At 47.8% G+C, this 21,065-nt stretch overlaps 1 protein-coding gene across 1 annotated transcript in view; it reads right to left on the bottom strand.

Moving 5' to 3' along the window:
• The window catches only part of SHTN1 (shootin 1), a 592,071-nt gene that overhangs the window by 424,631 nt on the left and 146,375 nt on the right, over positions 1-21,065 (bottom strand). The window contains exon 3 of the mRNA XM_085603138.1: positions 17,139-17,199. Within this exon, the coding sequence (XP_085459264.1) occupies positions 17,139-17,199 (61 nt within the window). The remainder of the gene's footprint in view (positions 1-17,138; positions 17,200-21,065) is intronic.

Here is a 21,065-nt window from a genome sequence, read left to right as displayed (position 1 = left end):
CATGGACCATAAGCGAGTCAATTAACTTCGTTTTTATACGACATTTTTACTGTAATAACAATTCTTGTCCACCTGGCAGGAGGCTGCAAAAAGAACTAGCATTGTTCCAGCCTCCCTCTGATCCCGCACAATATTTGATTTGACCAAAGGCCCTCTACACAGGTGAGCATAGTGTTGGGGCTCTGAAAAGAGAAAAAGTAGGGCGAGGAGAAATCAAGACTAGGGCGACTGCAGAACCCTGACACCAAAATTAGACACAGTGTCCACTATCTGCAATAAATACGGGCGCATGAAGTGTCAATAGATGTCTAGGTTGTGGTCATGCAGATTTCTGTTGGGGGATTAACCAAGATCTCCGTACAGGGGGCTGATGGACCACTCGTTGAGCGACTCAAGTACTGGGCTACTGGGAAAGCAAAGTGAGGAAACCATTACAATCATGTCCATATGGTCCCAGTAAGCAGAATGCCTCTTGATGTCAGGTACAACAAGCACGTGCCGTACCTTTGTCCACCAGTGGCACATCTCTTAGTCTTAGTCTGAAAAGGAAGGGAACTCTGGATGTGCAGGAAAGGGTACTGTAAGACCACCCTAAATCATACTTACAACAAATGGGGCTTCTATAAACAGCTAACCCTTATCAGAAAAAAGCGATTAGGATGATGACTGCTATTATTCAAACCTTTGGATCCACAATATTTTAGCAGTCTGTACAGGAACCTAACCGTGACCCATAAGATTTATTCAGGGTCTGGGCAGCAAAATCTGCACATGGATTTGGAAAGACATCTCCAGCACTTGCTAATTTTCCCCAATAAACACATAGGGGCCCGATTACGATGCCGGAGGGACCCGTCCGGCACCGTTCTGGAACTGGAACTGAACGGCCTCCAGTCGTCGGTTCCAACCCAGGATTTAGGATTCGCAATTCTAAACTTTGCTATGAGAGCATGCATTCTGAACGGAATGCATGCTCTCATAGCAAAGAGTAGGGGTGCAGGGATCAACGGGGGGGGGGGGGGGTGGAGCAAAGCTGTTTCCCACTGCCTTTTTGTGCCAGAAAGGACGGCAATCGAGGCAGCCGGGAGATTACTGTGGGCCTTCCGAATGGCGGACGGGCTCTCCGTGCCCATCGTAAGCCATTCGGAAGACTGATTCGGATTCCCTTCCGACCGAGCCCATTGAAATGGCTCGGTTGGAAAGGAATCCAAATGAGTGAATACGATGCAGGCAGGAGGGCTCCATAATCGGGCCCAAAGTGTTTTGGTCACTCCCTCCTTATGGCAGAGCGGGGAAACTAAAATCTCAGAGAGAACTTTGCCAGAACAAGCTGTAGATCTGGCTGAGCGCAAGCAATTTGAGACTCTCCCGGACTGGGCCTTAGTAGGTCTGTCCAAACACACAAATTGGTGTGACACCCTCTACTGGTGCGTGGAGCAGTTTTCTTGGCTCACCCATATCTAATGTCAGTCTCACCACCTACTGATACACTCTCACCAGGTAAAACAAGGAACATCCAAGAATTGGATGAGGTAGGCTCACTCACATGTGACATGCTTCATCATTTGCCACCTCGTCCCACCTCAGAAAGGTGGTACTACCAGGGCGCACTCAACCTCAGGCTGGGGCTGGCCTGAGGGAGATCTTAGAAATTACTTATTTTTTCTTGATAAAACCTTGGATCCAGTTCCATAGATAAAAAATCCTTAGGATAAACCACAAAGTATAATTTATTGAGGTGGTATCCTAGGCTTATTTAAAAACCATAAGGTATTATTAGAGGACATATATGGTTACTATGATCATTACGTGCTACTGAATGAACTTGCCAACATGTTTCTGCCCTTTCTTTTGAGCCAGGCGTTCTCGGACATTCGTCAGGGCCAGGTCTAAGTATACCCACACCAAAAAACGAATTAGTGCAGAGTACAAATGAATGTATGTAGATAGGACCCACCTCTCTTTTTTAGACTAGCATCAGGCACAATAACCTAGTCAAGGGGGGAGATAAACACACATGTAGCAACAGTGGCCAAAAACCAGTAGGTCTGAACAGGTGTATAGCATTTACACCAGAAACTGAGAAGAGAGGGATTCTTAGGGTGCTGAATAGAGATGTCTAAGACCCTGGTGAACATTATTGTTAGTAAAACAATTCTCCTCACGTCTAGGCCAGGAGGCGGAGTGACCTGTGGGTCTGTCTGGTTGAATCACAGTTAAGAATTGTGATATTACCCAGACTGAGCTCATGAGCCTCATTTCACTAGAAGGAACAATCACTGTGATATAAGGGCAACAAGAGTAAAACATCTACTTAAACTCAGTACACCACAACCATTTTAGTATGAAAGCATAAGATGAGAGGTTGCCACCAGAAGACCCTAGGCCTTATTCTTCTGCGGAATGAAACCCCCAAGCGGGGAAGCCAGATATGAACCAGCATTGAATCTAAGCATTAGATCAGAGGCAAATGGCCCAGTGTCCCAAATCCCTGATATAAAAGCTTATAGAATCTAGGGTAAGCATAGTCCCTTGTGAAGAGGAATAAAGCAGATCAAACTGCTTGCCTGGGGTGCTACCAGTCTCCATAACAGAGATGCAGCTAATGACCATAAATAGCTCTCCGACAATCTCCCAGTGGGAGAAACCAAGTTAGCAAAATACTACAATCTTACTCACCTTCTAATGACAAGCATGGTGCTGCTTCAGCGGAGTCTAACTGCCCACATACCAGCTCCATAGAAACAAATTATAAATGATGATAGTCAGAGACCCTGAAAACACCCACCAATGTCTTGTATTTGACAGTATTATTTTACTCCTTGCTCAGCAAATGGACTTGCACTTCCTTGGATCAGTCTGCTGTAGCTCCAATCAAGTCCAACACGACAGCTGTGAAGTCTTACTGTACAACTGATCGCAATGATCTGACATTTCTACAGAAGTGGGAACAGCTATCAGAAACCCCTTGATATATTAAATAGAGACATGCTATAACTCTTTTCAATGTAGATGTGCCTTGAAACTTGAGCAAAAAACACCTGATAGACGCACTCACCAGAGGTGGAGGATCGGAGTGCTAGGAACGCAATTCATTCTTTACCTTTAAATGCCTTGTGTACCTATATCATGCTTTTCTTGCACCCTATGTAATTCAGCTGCACATGTACCTAGTTACTCAGTCCAATGTTATGTCTTCATCACACCCAGCCTCGGCAACTGCACCTTCCGACAGGCTACCTAATCAGAAGTTTGAATCCTGTGTCTCCAAGGACATTGGTTACCCTTGGGTTTCTCTGGTCTTGCTTTACGTACTGCATTTCTCCTAAGGCGTTCCATGTGGCATTGTTTTCCTCCTCAGCATATCTCCGTGGGTTTGTGCTATTCAGGGAGGGTGATGGCCAGCATTAGTATTTCTCTAACTTCCATGCCACGGCTGCTATTGAAAGGACGGTGTCAACACTTTAATGCTACACTTACCAAAATAGAAACACCATTCTATTCATATGTTGAAAATTAGGATGTACTATTGTCATCCCAGATCACATTAGGAAGCTGTACTATAAAACAAGTCCTTAGATTGCTTTTAGTGTTTTTTAAGAACCTTGTTTCTTATTTTTGGTCTTCAGCTCTGCAAGCTATACTCAACTAATTTTCTTCTAACTTTGTTTCATCAGTGTCTCTGGATATCTGCGAGCTCCTATATCTTGGATTGGTAGTGCCTAGGTGTTTGCTGGTTAGTGCTTGAATTTCAATGACCACCCCTGCGACAATCTCCAAATATCTGGTTTATACCGAAATGGAAGACCTGTATATCTGGTGGTGTAGACCCCAGCCGCAACCTTCTGCAGTTTAGAAGCACTTCACAAATAGAGAAAAAGTAAAGACTTCTCTCTACATGTTAACCAAGCTTAAGGAAAAGCTTTCCCGTACCAACATGGGGCGAAACTTTGTTGATTTGTCTCGTGAGGCTGATGGTATTGGAAGAAACAGTACATCCCCACCTACTTACCAACATCTGATAGTCAGGGAACCAGGAACATAACAATACAAACCTCTACACCACAAGGTGTAATGGCAGAAAGCATGGGTAACAACAAATCCAAAATCCACTCAATGAGCTTGAAATCGCCATGCCCACCTGAGGCCTGAGAAGGAAAAAGCCGGCCCATACTGCTTCTTGGAAGAATTATTACCAATTTTCATAATTATGTGGTAACTACCCAAGCTGAAGATTCAAAGGGCATACAGAATAAAACAAAGGACAGCAAAGCAGGTGTGAAATCCACTGATACATTTTTAGGTCTCGCTGAGTCAGCGCGCATGCGCTACTCGGAGAGACATTTTGTATGTGAGTTTTCAAAGTGCTGCTGGCTGGCCTAGTGCTTGCGTGCACGCGCGCAGCCGCCATGCGCTAGGCCAGCCAGCAGCACTCAGGAACGCCTTTAGCGCGTCATCGCGATCACTTTCGCTTTCACAACGATCGTGATCGCGATGACTTTCGTGGCCAATGCTTGGTTATCTGGTCTTCTGGACTCTGTGCACCTTTATGTCACATTTGCCTCCTTTTTCTTTAGCCTTCATTTTAAATGATTCGTTCTCCCTTACCCGTCCGACCCTCTCCCGCACCACATCTTCAACAAAGCCATCTACTCCATCGCACCCCACCTGCACAAAATCATTAACCTCTCCTTCGAGACCGCCACCTTCCCTGAGAACTGGAAGCACGTCAAGATTAATGCACTACTGAAGAAACCCAAGGCGGACCCGAGCGACCTCAAGAACTTCTGACCCATCTCCCTGCTTCCTTTCCCAGCAAAGGTCATCGAGAAGATAGTCAACACCCAGCTCACCCGTCACCTCGAAGACAACAACATCCTGGACCCATCCCAAACAGGATATCGCAGCAACCACAGCACCGAGACAGCCCTCATCGCCGCCACAGACGACATCAGGATCCTACTGGACAACGGCGAGACAGCGGCCCTCATCCTCCTGGATCTCTCCGCCGCCTTCGACACCGTCTGCCACCACACACTTCGCACGTGACTCCAAGACGCAGGGATCCGGGAGAAAGCCTTGGACTGGACCACCTCCTTTCTCTCCGGCAGAACTCAGAGAGTCCATCTTCCCCCGTTCCGGTCCGATGCCTCCAAGATCATCTGCGGCGTCCCTCAAGGATCCTCCCTCAGCCCGACGCTGTTCAACGTCTACATGGCACCACTAGTACGCATCGCCCGACAGCACGACCTCAACATAATCTCCTACGCCGACGACACTCAGCTGATCCTCTCCCTCACCAAGGACCCTCCCACCGCCAAATCCAACCTCCACCAGGGAATGAAGGCCGTCGCCGACTGGATGGAGGATAGCCGCCTTAAACTGAACACAGACAAGACGGAGATCCTCATCCTCGGTCCCAACCCCTCTGCTTGGGACGACTCCTGGTGGCCCACATCACTGGGGACCCCCCCAGCCCCCACCAACCACGCACGCAACCTGGGAGTCATCCTCGACTCGAAACTCACCATGACCAAACAAGTCAACGCAGTCTCCTCCACCTGCTTCAACACCCTCCGCATGCTCCGCAAGATCTACAGATGGATCCCGACAAACACAAGGAAAACAGTCACCCAGGCCCTAGTCAGCAACAGACTCGACTACGGAAACGCCCTCTACGCCGGAGCACCGTCCAAACTCATCAACAGACTGCAAAGAATCCAGAACGCCTCTGCACGCCTGATCCTTGATATCCCGTGCCGCGACCACATCACCCCCCACCTGAGGAACCTGCACTGGCTCCCCGTCGACAGGAGAATCTCCTTCAAGCTCCTGATCCAAGCACACAAGGCACTCCACAAGACCGGACCAGCCTATCTCAACAATCGACTCTCCTTCTACGCACCCAACAGGAAACTCCGCTCTGCTGACCACGCCCTGGCCACGGTCCAGCGCATCCGTAGAACAACTTCCGGAGGCAGATCCTTCTCCCACTGCGCCGCCAGGACTTGGAACACCCTCCCCCTCTACTTACGACAAACCGAAGACCTGCTGACCTTCAGGAGACAACTCAAGACCTGACTCTTCGACCAATAGCAGCAGCACCCCCCTCCTCCCCCCCCCCCCAGCGCCTTGAAACCCTCACAGGTATGTAGTGCGCTTTACAAATTACTTGATTTATTGATTGATTGATTATTATGAGGAATGGCCATTTACCGTAATAAAGTGTGTATTTACTATTCTAACTCCACACGTGCTTTGATATTAGGGTAGGCTATAAGGCACACTGAAGCAAGTCTAACTGCACTTTTAGTTTTTTAATACACTCACTTGAAAGCACTTAAACACAGTACCGGTCCTCCTAATGCACTGGTCATCACAAAAGTATTGTTTGTCTGGTTCTGTCAAGGTTTACCCACGCTATGAGGACCAATCCGCTCCTCAAAGCATGGGTGTCTCCCCTCCCTCCAGTGGCCATGACAAAAAGATAACAGGCTCTCCATCCAACCCCCTGTAAAGTGGGACGTAACATTTTGATCACTGGGCATGGACCGCATGGTAAAAAAAAAAACACCCAGTTACTGAGGCGATGGACAGCCCCCCAATTCAAGATGGCAGAAGCAGCCACGCGCCAAGGAATGGAACACAGGCAGAAAACTTATGGAAGAGATCCAGTACAAAGAACTGCACTGTGGGTGAACACAAGACCAGGAATTAAATACAAGTGCATTAATTAACAGAGCAATCTTATGATAGCCACTTATTGGATACATCTAGTACACCAAATAAATCCTCTGTCTGATAAAGGAAAGAAGATGCAGATTCTGTCTATTGTTGTCATCAGAATGCAATAAATAATGCAGTGATTTTTTTCTAAGGCAATTTTACTAAAAATCACTCTAGATCTTGTATATAGCTGATATATCTTTCATTAATTTAGGAAGTGTTACTTATTCAATGTTTCTTGTCTGTTTTCAAATGCATTGAAATAACAGGAATTGGGGAAATGTTCACCAGCTCTAATTTGGTTAGTATCAGCTGTGACTTAAATGAGCTGCACCCCATAGAAATTTTGTTTGTACGTTTTAACCGTGAATTTAGCAATTGCTATTAATTTCCTCATGTACATAGTTGCAATCTACTTTTATGTTCTCTTTTATTGAATGGTTGTAATTAACTGTCAGTAAATATTATTATACCACTCTACCACCTCCCACATAAAAAATACTAAACAACATAAGTGCTCTCACTAGCGTGGTCGAGCCCATCCCAACAGAAATAATTTCAATATGTAGAACCCGAGGATGAAGCATGGCACTGGTTGTGGTTGAAGGGTAATTTTTCAAAAATTGTAATGTTGTTAGGGGATTTTAGGGGATCCAAACATAGACTAAAAGTGTTCACAGAAAGTTACCATCATTTGTTGAAATATTATCCTATGCAGTTTTCTTTTTCCTTGAACTTCAATGTGCTTTCTCCTTGTTTTGCTCATATTATGTCTTTCTTAAGAATCCGTTAAAACTTATGAACAAATATAAAGTTTTTGAATGAGAGGTATGAGGACAAGAACAAAAATACTAAGAAGTAGTGAAGAATTGGAACTGCCATAAGATATGTTGCTAGTGACTACTGGAGATCCGATATGCAAAATACCAGTTTTACATGAGGGGAGCAAAAACACAGAAGGTCGAATGCTGTGATTGGTCAAGAATCATGAGCGTCATCCCCAAGACCTTAAATGAGTGTGTTGACGCGTGTGTTAAGATGTGATTTCACACTAAGTTGGGCTTTTTTGGTGCTGAATCTGGGGTGGAATCCAGAATGATCTGTGTGGAACCTCTAAGAATACTCCATAGCAGTTGGGTATCGTTTATATATGGAGAAGTGTGGGAACACTGGGTGGTTCGGATTTTATGGATACCTGCAAATTCCAAAACTTTTCCTTTGAGAAATGAGAGTAAAATCCATGATTTTAGCCAAAGTTTGACATTTATGGGGCATTGTTGGTAAGAAAATAAGTCACACCACTAAGGACCCCCCTGGGTACCTAGTTTTCAGAAATATATGGATTGAGCATGTCTCCCCAAGTGTTAGCCGAGTCCACATACCGCAGTGCTATTCAGCAGAATGGGTGAATTTTCAAGGTGAAATATTGAGGTTTCCTTTTTTTGGGGGGGGGGGGGGGGGCTTATCCTGTTGCAGCCAATAGGTCCAGCCATAAAGCTGGGCTGATATTTTTATGGGAGAAGTGTGTGGGAACATGAGCTGCAAGAACATTTCTTATTATCTAATTCATTCCTCTCCATTTTTGGCTCCCAAGTGTAAGCCACTGTGCAAGAAAGAACACATTTTTCATAATGCCCTCTAAATGACAAGATGGTATTTATTGGTATCCTCAAATTCAGAGTTAAAAGTAACCACTATTCCTAAACTCAATACATTATCCACATTAAAACATACATAGCTTTCCTTTATGCCTATTTTCCATCCTTTAGGTTTTGCCATATTAATTGATGTATACTGGGTATGCAATGAAAAACCATTATAAGCTGCAACACAGTTGTTGGCTCTGGTTATCACGTGTTTTTGGACAACCAACATACACTATAACATGCCTGGCCATCGAGGCACAAAGTTACGGATAACATTTTTACCTACTTCTATTTTTGCCTACTTGTTTTCATTATTTTAGATTTCAACAATTCGATTTTTTGAGAAAAACCACAAGAGTGCTACACAAACAACCCCTTGCTTAATTTAGCCTAATTTGCAGAAATGTATAGGTTTCCATATTCACCCATGGGTTTCACATCTGTTTCGCCGACAAAAAAATACGAAAAATGGACTACCACTTAGAAAAAAATGCAAATACTGTGGTAAAAAAAAAAAGATTACTGTTTTTTAATAAATTGGTCTCATCCAGAAAGATGGGAAGTGGATGATTTTAGAACAGCAAACCTCTGGTTTACTTCCACTCTTAGGGGAAAAAAACCTTACTTTCTGGCACAGCACTTTTTTCCATTTAAAAATACAAAAACAAAATTGTGCTACAATTTGACTACTTTCTTTGCTCCTTCTATGGGAATTCACAAACCATGGGTTCTCTTGGAATCCCCCACATGTAGGGGTAAAAGAAGAAGCTAATTTGGCCAGGTGTGGTAAAAAGAACTCCAAATATCAAAAAAAGGTTCCGCACCGGAGGGGAGTGGGGAAAACCTCAGTAGTTAAGGGGTTAAATGTTATTATTGGTTATATTTGCACTGGAAGATGGTTATGGTGAAGAAGGACAGAAAAGTTAGAGAAAGATAGAAGGAGAGATAAATGAACGAGTCAGGAAGAGAAAGAAAGTAAGAGAGGCGGCATAAAACAGGTACAAGTGAGAGAGAGTGCACAAAAAAGAGCGAGAAAATTAAGGGAAAATGCACATTTGTATTTAAAACGCCCTTGAGAGCTGGAATGTTACTTAAAAGGAGCTTCTATTCAGCTCAGAGCACTCCTTGTTGGACTATGAACTTCCTCTATTTACATCGAATCCAGTTACTTATTCATAATTTCACTTCCATTTTTAACCACTGGTATGCGGGCTTCCCTGGGATCTCAGAGTCTACTTCCTCTTCTCTGCGTCGGCAGTGTTTTGACATGTTAACTGCTAGTTTTATTGTCCTGGTATTTTACAACACATCTCAGTGTTTCTCCTAAGGCGCGTTGTGAGATCTGCCTGGGAGGAGAGGGTGCGGCGTGCAGTCAAAACAATAGAACAAAGCCAAACAGAAAATCTGCGCTGCGGAGTTCAAAATGTGCTTTGTTGTTTGAAAGCCAGAACAAGCTTGCTGATGGTGCGGATTCTCGCATCTCCTCTGGTTGGCATGGGATACCTGCATTGCTAGCCTGAATATACCTGCACCACCATGAACAAGGTTGCACCGGATCTTAGCATGGGAACGTCTTCGCTCACTCGATTTGGGGTTCTCATCCAGGCCCGCTTCACAACTTTCCCAATTGTTTTGTGCACATTGAGGGCGTGTGGTGTGACCGGGGGTGATCTCCAATAAAACGAGGGAAAGAGCAACAAACGCTATAGGCACTCAGGATATGCCAGTTCTGGCATCTCCTCGACCCCAACACCAGGATCAATGCGAGCTGAATTTGAAGACATCTTTGTATCCTCATTCAAGGCAACTAACATCTGGCGCCCAAGACATAAAATACTGCAGCAGGGTGGGCAGACCAGTGACTCCAGGCATAAAATACTGCAGCAGGGTGGGCAGACCAGTGACTCCAGACTTACAATACTGCAGCAGGGTGGGCAGACCAGTGACTCCCGACATAAAATACTGCAGCCGGGTGGGCAGACCAGTGACTCCAGACTTACAATACTGCAGCAGGGTGGGCAGACCAGTGACTCCAGACATAAAATACTGCAGCAGGGTGGGCAGACCAGTGACTCCAGACATAAAATACTGCAGCAGGGTGGGCAGACCAGTGACTCCAGACATAAAATACTGCAGCAGGGTGGGCAGACCAGTGACTCCAGACATACAATACTGCAGCAGGGTGGGCAGACCAGTGACTCCAGGCATAAAATACTGCAGCAGGGTAGGCAGACCAGTGACTCCAGACATAAAATACCGCAGCAGGGTGGGCAGACCAGTGACTCCAGACATAAAATGCTGCAGCAGGAGGGGCAGACCAGTGACTCCAGTCATACAATACTGCAGCAGGGTGGGTAGACCAGTGACTCCAGACATAAAATACTGCAGCAGGGTGGGCAGACCAGTGACTCCAGACATAAAATACTGCAGCAGGGTGGGTAGACCAGTGTACTCCAGACATAAAATACTGCAGCAGGGTGGGCAGACCAGTGACTCCAGACATAAAATACTGCAGCAGGGTGGGCAGACCAGTGACTCCAGACTTACAATACTGCAGCAGGGTGGGCAGACCAGTGACTCCAGACATAAAATGCTGCAGCAGGATGGGCAGACCAGTGACTCCAGACATAAAATACTGCAGCAGGGTGGGCAGACCAGTGACTCCAGACATAAAATACTGCAGCAGGGTGGGCAGACCAGTGACTCCAGACATAAAATGCTGCAGCAGGAGGGGCAGACCAGTGACTCCAGACATACAATACTGCAGCAGGGTGGGCAGACCAGTGACTCCAGACATACAATACTGCAGCAGGGTGGGCAGACCAGTGACTCCAGACATAAAATGCTGCAGCAGGATGGGCAGACCAGTGACTCCAGACTTACAATACTGCAGCAGGGTGGGCAGACCAGTGACTCCAGACATAAAATACTGCAGCAGGGTGGGCAGACCAGTGACTCCCACTGTGTTAACTCAGGCACATCAGCTGCTACCTCTGCGTAAGAGCTCTGCAGTACTTGCGATTTAATAAATCGGACTAATGATCTTTTAAAATTTAAGTGGTCCTTGAGGTCCTGCTAGCTCTTGAAGCTGGTGTTAAGTATCAGTGATCATGAATAGTTGTTCATGAGTTCGATGCCACCTTTGGTATTCAAATTTGATCGCTAAAAACTGTAAAATGGTGCACCATGGGGGAGCGGGGGTCCAAATATTGCGTCTTATCACGTTCTGCATCATCTTCGGAAGTCAAATGGTTTGTGAAGTCACTTCCATCACTGTCATGCCAGACCAAAGATCTGTTAATACACTCACATACTGATCTACCAAAGTGATAACAAGGATGTCGGCCAGTGTGCAACAATCCTAAAACACAGCATTGTTGTATACTTCAAATGGCAAAATGACTTCACTTTAATATGCATGTGCTTCTGAAATCTCTGGTGCTCATCCTAATTTACACAAAGACTCAGTAGTCTACATTGGACTAATTATCAAATAACTCTGCACAACTAAGTTGAATCGAGGTGCAAATCGATAGTTTTAGGAGTGCAAATCTACGTCTGGAATATACAAACCTTCGATTTAATCTCGCAAAATGATTTACTCCTATGTACTTGTAAGTATGAGAACATCTGCTACAAAGGAGGGCGAAATGGGAATTCCATGGTGGAATACTCTGAAGTTTGCAGACACTCATAAAAGTATGTCTGTAGCCATTTGCAAACTTCTTCATTGCCCATCCCCAACCTGGACATGGTTGGAGCTTTACTATGGCCAGGAGTACATATGTGCAGAGGGTGGAAATGTGGATGAAACAAACAAGTTACTTACCTGCCGTAACGATATATCTGTAAGAGACATATATTAGTTTTAGATTCTTTACCTTAGAATTAACCCCAGGTGTCAGACTGGATCTGGATAATTTTTTCTGTGCAGTACACCTGCGCATCAGGAGTAACAGATCTTAGTGCAAAGGACAACCCATCGAGAGATGGTCCGTTTTTGCACAGCCCGACCTTTCTTGGAGCCCACATAGCCAACAAAGAGTTGATCGTCCACCCGGAATTGTTTTGTGCAATCCAAATAAAATGATAACGCACATTTTGGATCCAGATGGGGGAGTCTCTCCTCCTCCTTGGAAGGGTGCAGGCGGGAAGAAGGTGTGCAAAGTGATGGTCTGTCCTTTGTGGAAAGAGGTAACCACTTTGAGAAGAAAAGAAGGTCTAGTTCGAAGGACAACCTTGCCCGGGTGGACAGCAAGGAAGGAGGGGCATTACGAAAGGAATAGGAGGAAAGAGATGAGTAATGTCCTTAGGAAATCTATTTACAATAGGAGACTTGAAAAGAGAAGGCTGATCAGGAAGGCGAAGAAAGGCCGAAACGGCCGAAAGATAGCCTTTAAGGGGGCCCAGTGCAGAGCCCTGCTGGGCCAAAGAAAGAATGAAGAGGAGAACCTCTGAAAGAGGGGCAGAAAGTAGATCCACAGCCTTTGCCGTAGATGCAATGTGTTCCATCTACAGGCGTATACCGTTTTAGTGGAGGGACGCCTGCTGCCAAGATGACATTACAGACTTCGGGAGGAAGGTCAAAAGCTGTCAACTGGTGCTGCTCAATCTCCACGCAGGGAAGTGCAGGCTGGACAGGTTCGGGTGGAGGACCGTCCCCTGCTGTTGCAACAGAAGATCCTACCAAAGGGGCAGTCTGATCAGAGCATCGATGGTCATGTTCAAGAGCTCGGGATACCAGACTCTTCATGCCCAGTCCGGAGCCACAAGAATGACTTGGGCCCGATTGCGCTTGATCTTTTTCAGCACTCTGGGCAGAAGTGGTACAGGCGGAAAGGCGTACAGAAGACCGCAATTCCACTTGCGACGAAAAGCGTAGCAGAGCGAGTGCCGCCTTGGAAATTCTCTTCAGTGGCGAACAGATCTAACCAAGGCTCTCCCTACTGCTGAAAGAGACCTTGCGCCACCTCCGAGTGAAGACGCCATTCGTGATCCATCATGCACCGGCGGCTGAGTTCGTCCCGTCCTGGCGTTCAGAGAGCCCGCCAGGTTTTGAACCACAAGGGACATGCCTCTTGACACAGGGTGCATGACCCCACATAACCCTGTTTGTTCCAGTACCACATGGCGGTGGTGTTGTCTGTGAACACCTGCACTACCCTTCCTTTGACAGAAGGAAGAAATGCATTGAGTGCAAGACGAATTGCCCAGAGCTCCAGAAGATTGATGTGGAGCCCGGACTCCCCGGAGACCAGAGGCCTCTGATCTCCGCCTCTCCCATGTGGCCACCCCATCCCAGGAGTGACGCATCTGTCACCACTGTGAACTCTGGTTGGGGAATGGAGAGGGTTCTGCTGTCAACCCAATCCTGGTTCGTTATGCCACCACTGCAAATGGTGTGCAGTGCCTTCTGAGATCTGGACGACATTGGAAAGATTCCCCTGATGCTGCGCCCATTGGAACTTCAGGTCCCACTGCAGAGCCCGCATATGCCACCTGGCATGATCCAACAGCAGGAGGCCACAAGGCCCAGCAGCCTCAGGGTCTTTCTCACCGAAACCTGGGATAGAGGCTGAAACATCGGAATCCTAGTCAGAATATCCCAGACTCGCTGCTCGGGAGGATAAGCCCAAAACTGCACTGTACCCAGAACTGCTCCGATTAAAAGGAGCTTCTGAGAGGGAATCAGGTGTGACTTCGGCACGTTGATAGTGAACATCCGGGAAGTGAATGCTGGAGGTCCGCCGTAGTCTGGAGGTGGGAGACGACAGCCTGGGGCGAGCCCGCCTTAATCAGCCAGTCGTCGAGATAGGGGAATTCTGGAACCCCAGCCAGTCGTCGAGATAGGGGAAGTCTGGAACCCCTGATCTGCGCAGATGAGCTGCGACCACCACCATCACTTTCGTGAACACCTGAGGGGCACTGGTACGGCCAAACGGGAGCACGGTAAATTGAAAATGCTCATGGCCTACCGTGAACCGTAGGTAATGCCTGTGGGCTGGCAGGACGTGGATGTAAGTGTCCTGCAAGTCCAATGCTACCATCCAGTCTGCATGGTCGAGGGCAGACAGGACCTGAGCTAATGTCAACATTTTGAACTTCTCCTTCTGGAGGAAGTGGTTGACGTCCCTGAGAGCCAATATTGGACGCAGGCCTTTGTCCTTCTTTGGTACCAGGAAGTAGTCGGACTAACAACCATGTCCAACTTCTGGGACAGGGACTCGCTCAATAGCTCCCTTGGCCAAGACAGCCGTAACTTCCTGACGGAGAAGGGTCAAGTGATCCTCCGACATGCGAAGGAGTGTTGATGGCATGGTTGGAGGGGTAGTCTCAAAGGGGAGGGAGTATCTGCAAAACCCACCTGTCCGATGTGACGTTGTGCCAGTGGGGGAGGTGATGGCGGATCCTGCCACCCACTGACAACTGGTCACCCTGAAAGGTCAGACTAGGAAGGTTTGGAGGCTGCTGCAGAGGGGGCACTGGTGGACTGGCCCGCAGACCCACGGCACTTGTTCCCATGTCCCCGGCTGCGCAGAGGCTGGGTAGCTTGTGACAGCCTGTGGCCCTGAGTGGAACGTGGTGGGGCACCCCTTCCGTAGCCACGAAAGGCAGACTGAACAGGGCGAGATGTGGCAGCGAGGTCCAAGGATCTGGCCGTAGCTCTAGAGTCCTCGAAGCGCTCGAGCGCATTGCCCGCCTTGTCGCCAAACACGCGAGGGCCATCATAGGGCATGTCCAAAAGGGTCGACTGAACATCCCCTGGAGAGGCCAGTGGACCTCAGCCAGGCGTAGCGCCTCAAGGCTACTGACGTAGAAATCATTCTAATCAGCGAGTCGGCGGTATCCAGCCCACATCGAATGGCGAACTTTGCTGAGTCTCTACCCTCTGCGACCGCACGGGAGAGTACAGTCCGGGCCCCCTTCAGGCACTGTGGCAGCACTTGCACAACCGTGTCCCACACAGAGTGGGTGTAATGGCCCAAGAAATATGCTGTGTTCACCGACTGCAGTCCTAAGCTGGTGGAAGAAAACATCTTCCCAAGATAGTCCAGCTTCTTGGATTCCCTATCTGGGGGAGCAGTAGGGAACGTGCCTTTGGATGTTGAGGCTTGGACCACCAAGCTCTAAGGGTTAGGGATTGGGGAGAGGAAAATTGGGTCGCCTGGGGCCGGGCGTTGGGCGGTGGCGTTGGGCAATCATCCTATCCACAGGAGCCCCTGTGCTGGGCTTGGACCAAGTGCCCAAAAGGATGTCTGTGAGGGCACCATTGACCAGGCCTCATTGAAGAGGCCGCTGCTGGCTGAAGCACCTCAGTCAGGAGGTTAGTCTTGACTGCCACTGTAGGAAGCTCAAGGCCTCAGCCGCCCTATGCAACACCACAGCGTAGGAGGCTCCCTCCTCCGTGGCCACGGTAGAGGGAAAAAGCATACCAAGGTCTGGGGATGTATACAGACCACTGGCCTCACCCAACTCCTCTCTCTAGTCCGGCTCTTCAAGCTGGTCTGCCAGAGGGTCCACAGACCCGTCCCAGTCCTCCTCACCCTCCTCTGGCTGCCACTCAGGACGGTAGGGAACGCCAGGGTAGAAAAGTGGTACAAAAGTACCAGTCGGCGCCGGTACCGGCGTCGGTTGATGCCAGTCCGGCTTCATGTCCAAGTCGAGGGGGAGGCCGGGGTAGACACTGGCCGGGGACACAACCGGCGTCAGAGGTGGCGGAGACGTCGTCAGAGGAATCAGTGCCAGAGGAGGTGTCCTGAAGTCGACCGGCACCGATCTGGATCCAGGCCTAGTTCCTGGGGGCCCTGCGGCGCAGAGGTTGGAGCTGCCGGCTTCGAAGGCCTAGAGCTACCAGCAGAGTCCGCGGGGCCCGAAGGCACACCGGCGGAGTCGGGCTGCCCAAAGATGGAGTGGAGGACTTTGTAAAATGCACGAAGCTGGGCAGGGGACGCTCCGGCTCCCAGGAAGGGAGGGAAGCTCGGAGCCGTCCCAGTAGGCACCGCGGGCGGAGCTGAAGGACGACTACCTCCCTCGTCCTGCGTTGTGTTGGCCGACGGACGGGGAGAAGGCAAAGAGCGATGGTGCTTCTTCGCCTTCTTCTTGTACTTCGACTTACCTGATGACGAAGACTTTGAGGAGGAATGATGGTGGTGACTCCGCCACCTCCCTCTCGACCGGGACCTCGAGTGGCGCGGACCTGACTGCCTGGCCTCTAGAAGTTTTCAGGACCGCTCCCGCAAAGACTTCGGGTTCATGGCCCGACAGTCGGAGTACGCCTTCGGGTCGTGGTCGTGGTCGCACGCCAGGCACTAGGGGCACACAAGGTGCGGGTCCCTGACCAAAATCAACTTATGACAGGAGGCACAAGGTTGGAAGCCGGTCCGACGATAGGACATCCCTACGTGTAACAGGAGTAGAATGCGGAATCGACCAGCGCCACCTACCGACGAGGCAGGGGTACTGCTGAGAATAAATTCTCCGGATCCAGTCTGACGCCTCGGGCTAATTCTAAGGTAAGGAATCTATAACTAATAGTCTCTTTCAGATATCTCCAACATTGGTAGAGCTCTGAGAAAAGGGATTTCTAGAAGCAAAAACATTTTTAAAAAAATCAGCAAGTGCTAATTAAATCGGTCAGGTTTTTTTTGCATGAGCAAATATAGTATACTTCTGCACGCAATAGTGGAATTCATATAAGGATTGCAAAAGTATTTCTCAAAAACAGTAACCGGCGTTTACATGCACACACGTTCAATACATACTCACTTTTATTGAACTCATCGAGCTTTTTGACTGCATCATCTCGCTCCTGTTTGAGTCTGTCATACTGTATTAGGAAATAAGAAGGAAAAACACATTGAATTGAGACAAAAAGAGTATTATACTATGCATTAAATCAATTTACGCCAGCAACAGATATGTGATTTATAGAAAGTCTAAAAAAACATAAAGATCATTAATATTCCTTGGAGTTCAAAGCTGAGAATGTATTTTTCAAGGAAATCACCAAGGAGTACGTGAAAACTATTTAACTTCTTAGCTAGAATGGGATTTCGGACCTCAGGAAAATAAATAAAACACAACAAAATAACAGACTGTGCAATTCTACCCACACACACATTCTATCACTTTACACAGATAATGTTCTTATATACCTCTGAGACGTCGCTACTGGGCTGGCACCGATCATGGATGCACTACACTCCTTTTTCGGGCCTTCGTGTTAATGTTTCCATATCCAGTGAACTCCCACTATCAGAGCCCTGTGCATTATTTTTTAGCAGGCAGTGTGGGCTTGGTGATCCTGACTACCCAGCACATGCTTACATTTGTGGGCATAGACATCTATAAGGGCTTGGATACAGTTCATGAAGGCAACTTCTGCAGACAAATGGTAGTCCAGCCATGACTACAGTATCTGTTCGCTAACCTCCCGTTAATCTTGCACAAGTCAGTGATCCCGGGACCTCAACACATGCTTTCTGTACTAATATGAGCAGGAGGCCATCACCAGGTTTGCATTGTACACATTGTTCCTTCCCCGTACGCAGGTGGATAGGGGCGCCAGGCCTCGAGGCCTACTGCTTGGCAACACCGCTGCGGTGGCTGACCACCGGACTGGCGCCTGAGGCGCCACTAGAAGCTCTGTAACTCTGGCTCCTGGCATGTGCATACACGTTATGAGAGACTTACAGCAGGGAGCCTCCCGACCCTCTCCTTTTCCACGCATGATTCAGTACTGCTGGCTAGATATTGCAAGAGCGCATATTCGCCAGACCTCCAGGCTTGCACATAGCATGGGACACGGACGAACGGGAAAGGTGGCACCGGACAGGACTGAACAAGCTGGGGCAGTTATAGGAGTCCGGGAAAAAACTCTGCCTCGCGATATTATGGAAACACACGCACTTTCACCAGAACAATACCTAACATACTCCTTCAGAACAGTATGGAGCGACACTGGTGGTACTCCAGACAATGAACACATGTTTGATTCGACCTTACATACACTCTTGACTTCGAATCCCAAAAGGCACAGTATTACTAGCATATACAGCAGGGCTACTGGACCGGCACTGCCAGCCCTTCCGCTCCGGTGGTGCCGAGATCAGCAAATCAAACTGACTGTTAAGGATTGGTCCAACATCCGGAGGGGCGTGTCCAGGGTGGCCAGGGCTGCGAGCCTCAATCTCCTCCAATTTAACTATGTGCATTGTACATACCTGACCCCAACACAAGCACACCGACTGTTTCATATAGTTTCGCAAGGACGCCGAGATACGTCTTCAAACAAAACAATTTAGTCCACATGACGTGGCAATGCCCCGTGCTGCAGCCTCACTGGGCTGAGGTTTGCAGATTTATAACACACATTATAGGAGACAACATGTCAACACGCCGAAGACATGTTTGCTGCACTTGATGCCGTGCCCCAGGATGAACAAAGATGGGTCTAAGTTAATCGACCTGGCGCAGGCTCTTGCCCAAAGGGCGATAGCTAGGTACTGGAAGGCAGATGCCGCTCCAGCCATCTCGTCCTGGAAACTTGAACTCAGACAATGGGCACTGATGGAGGATGAGGTAACCATGCAGCTGAGATTCAAGGTGGGAATGGTTCCGGGAATCACAGGACAGGATACCATCCTACTGGCACTGCCGCCGAGCCTGAATCTCCAACTGCCAGGCTGGGCCATGCCCACACACCCAATATGACATGCAGGGGGCACCGGTCTGGGTTGCTCCTGAAATTGTATTGTGTACAATCTACTGCTATACTTAGATAAGTAAACTGCAATTGTATGACAATTGATGTACAGCTAATACTGATGCATATTCTTATGATATTGAGCCTTGATTGTGATCTCTGTAATCTTGAAAACTACAATAGAATTTTGTTTAAAAAAGAAAAAAAAGTTGGCATCACCCTGCCGCAATGCGCAACACAGATACCTCCTACCCCTCAATCCTAGCTTTTCCGCCTCTACACGTGGGCACTGCACTCCTTCAGGGGACACTGCTGGGTGGCACAGGGAACTCCCGCCACTCCCCAGTCAATCAATGTCTTTGCACGTGCTTCACGGAGGTTTTCCCACACTCATTCTCCATGTCCATCCCCATAGAGGATTGCTTTGACCGCCATAGTCTCACTTACTTACATAGTTGATAGCTGTAAATGTGCCCCGATTATCCTTCGGTATGACGTCGGCAAATGCATCTGTTTAGTGCTTGGTATGCAAAAATTGCAATAAAGAACAATTTTAAAAAGTGATTTATAGCAGTAGCGGTGGTTGGGTCTAATCGATGCACTTCTTGTCAGAGCCTAAGGAGCCACACAGACATTCGAGCATACACTGGCAAGTGCCTCGAGGCAGCAACTCACTTTCAGTGGCATAATCCGCATGGGCACACCTTCGAACAAGTGACACGGGGCTTGGCTTGATACAAAAAAGTTCAGGCACACTTGAGGCAAGCGCGGCACGCTTACACAAGTCTCTTCTTTGACGTAGCAGTCCTTTGGGCACACTTGGTTAAGTGTCACAGGCACCCAAAAGCAAAGCCGAGTCAGGCACATTTGGCAAATTATGGCAACACTTATTGCCAATAGGATCCTACCACTATTGTGAGGCCTGGTTCACTGAGATCAGTGTGGGTTCATTCTGCGCAGGTCAGCAGCAGGTAATACATGAATATTATTCGCAGTTACACATCAAATCAACCAAAATGTGCAGGTGGTGGCCACATTCCTGGATGCCACTAAAGTCTTTCACTCCACTGAGCGGTCCTTTTTACAGTCCGCAATTCTAATTATGGGCATGGGTAAAGCTATGGTGTAATTGATTATGAAGGTAGCTCAAATAAAGAAAAATAATCAATTAACCACCCCTTCTATAATTGGATGGGTACTACACAGGAGTTCCCTTTGTTGTTGATCCTATTTGCAGTAGCAGAGGAGCCCCTTCAAGAATACTTTGAGAATACCACCATTGAAGAGGGATCAAATTCAGGGCCTGCCGAGTGCTGGTATTGATGTACGTCAAAGATATTCCCATACCAGTTAAGAATACCTAGCTTAATCTAAAACCTATAATTCGAGAAATTGTGAAATTCAGCAGGTGGTCAGGACGGACCATTAATGGACTGAATGATCTTGCTTCCTCTTATTAGGGATTCTTCTGACCGGGCTCTGGATTTCCTATAATGTGGCCTGTGCGGTATCTGGGCATACAAGAACACTGAGGCACATATCTCATTATAGGGGAAGACTATGGAAAAGGTGCTCGAACAATGTGCACACAGACAGAGAAATGGAATATATGCCAGTCTCACTGATGGAGGGTTCGTCGCTTGGAATTTGGAGGTGTGCTATCTGGTGGCTCAAGTGCAGTTTCCCCATCAGTGGTTTCATGATCCCAGTAAGGTCCTGCACTTTGAGTTTCAGAGGGGATTGGCTGATCCAATATCATTGGACGCAATAATAATGAAGAAGGATTGCAGACCTTTCAAAGAGGTCCATGCAGCTGAATGTACGGTCTGGGCCTGGGCCAGGCTGGTTGAGATCTGCAAGATCGACAAGATATACACCCCCATGTGCCGTTTATGAACGACCCATGTATCAACGCTTCCAACAAGCCAATAGTGATAAAAGAACTAGACACCGGACTATTGAGCACTCTGAGTGACGTACACCAATAA

The sequence above is a fragment of the Triturus cristatus genome, chromosome 1_2, assembly GCF_964204655.1.
Source record: "Triturus cristatus chromosome 1_2, aTriCri1.1, whole genome shotgun sequence".
NCBI lineage: Eukaryota > Metazoa > Chordata > Amphibia > Caudata > Salamandridae > Triturus > Triturus cristatus.
Note: the sequence above shows the minus strand (reverse complement) of the source record. Positions and strands in the feature narration are given on the sequence as shown.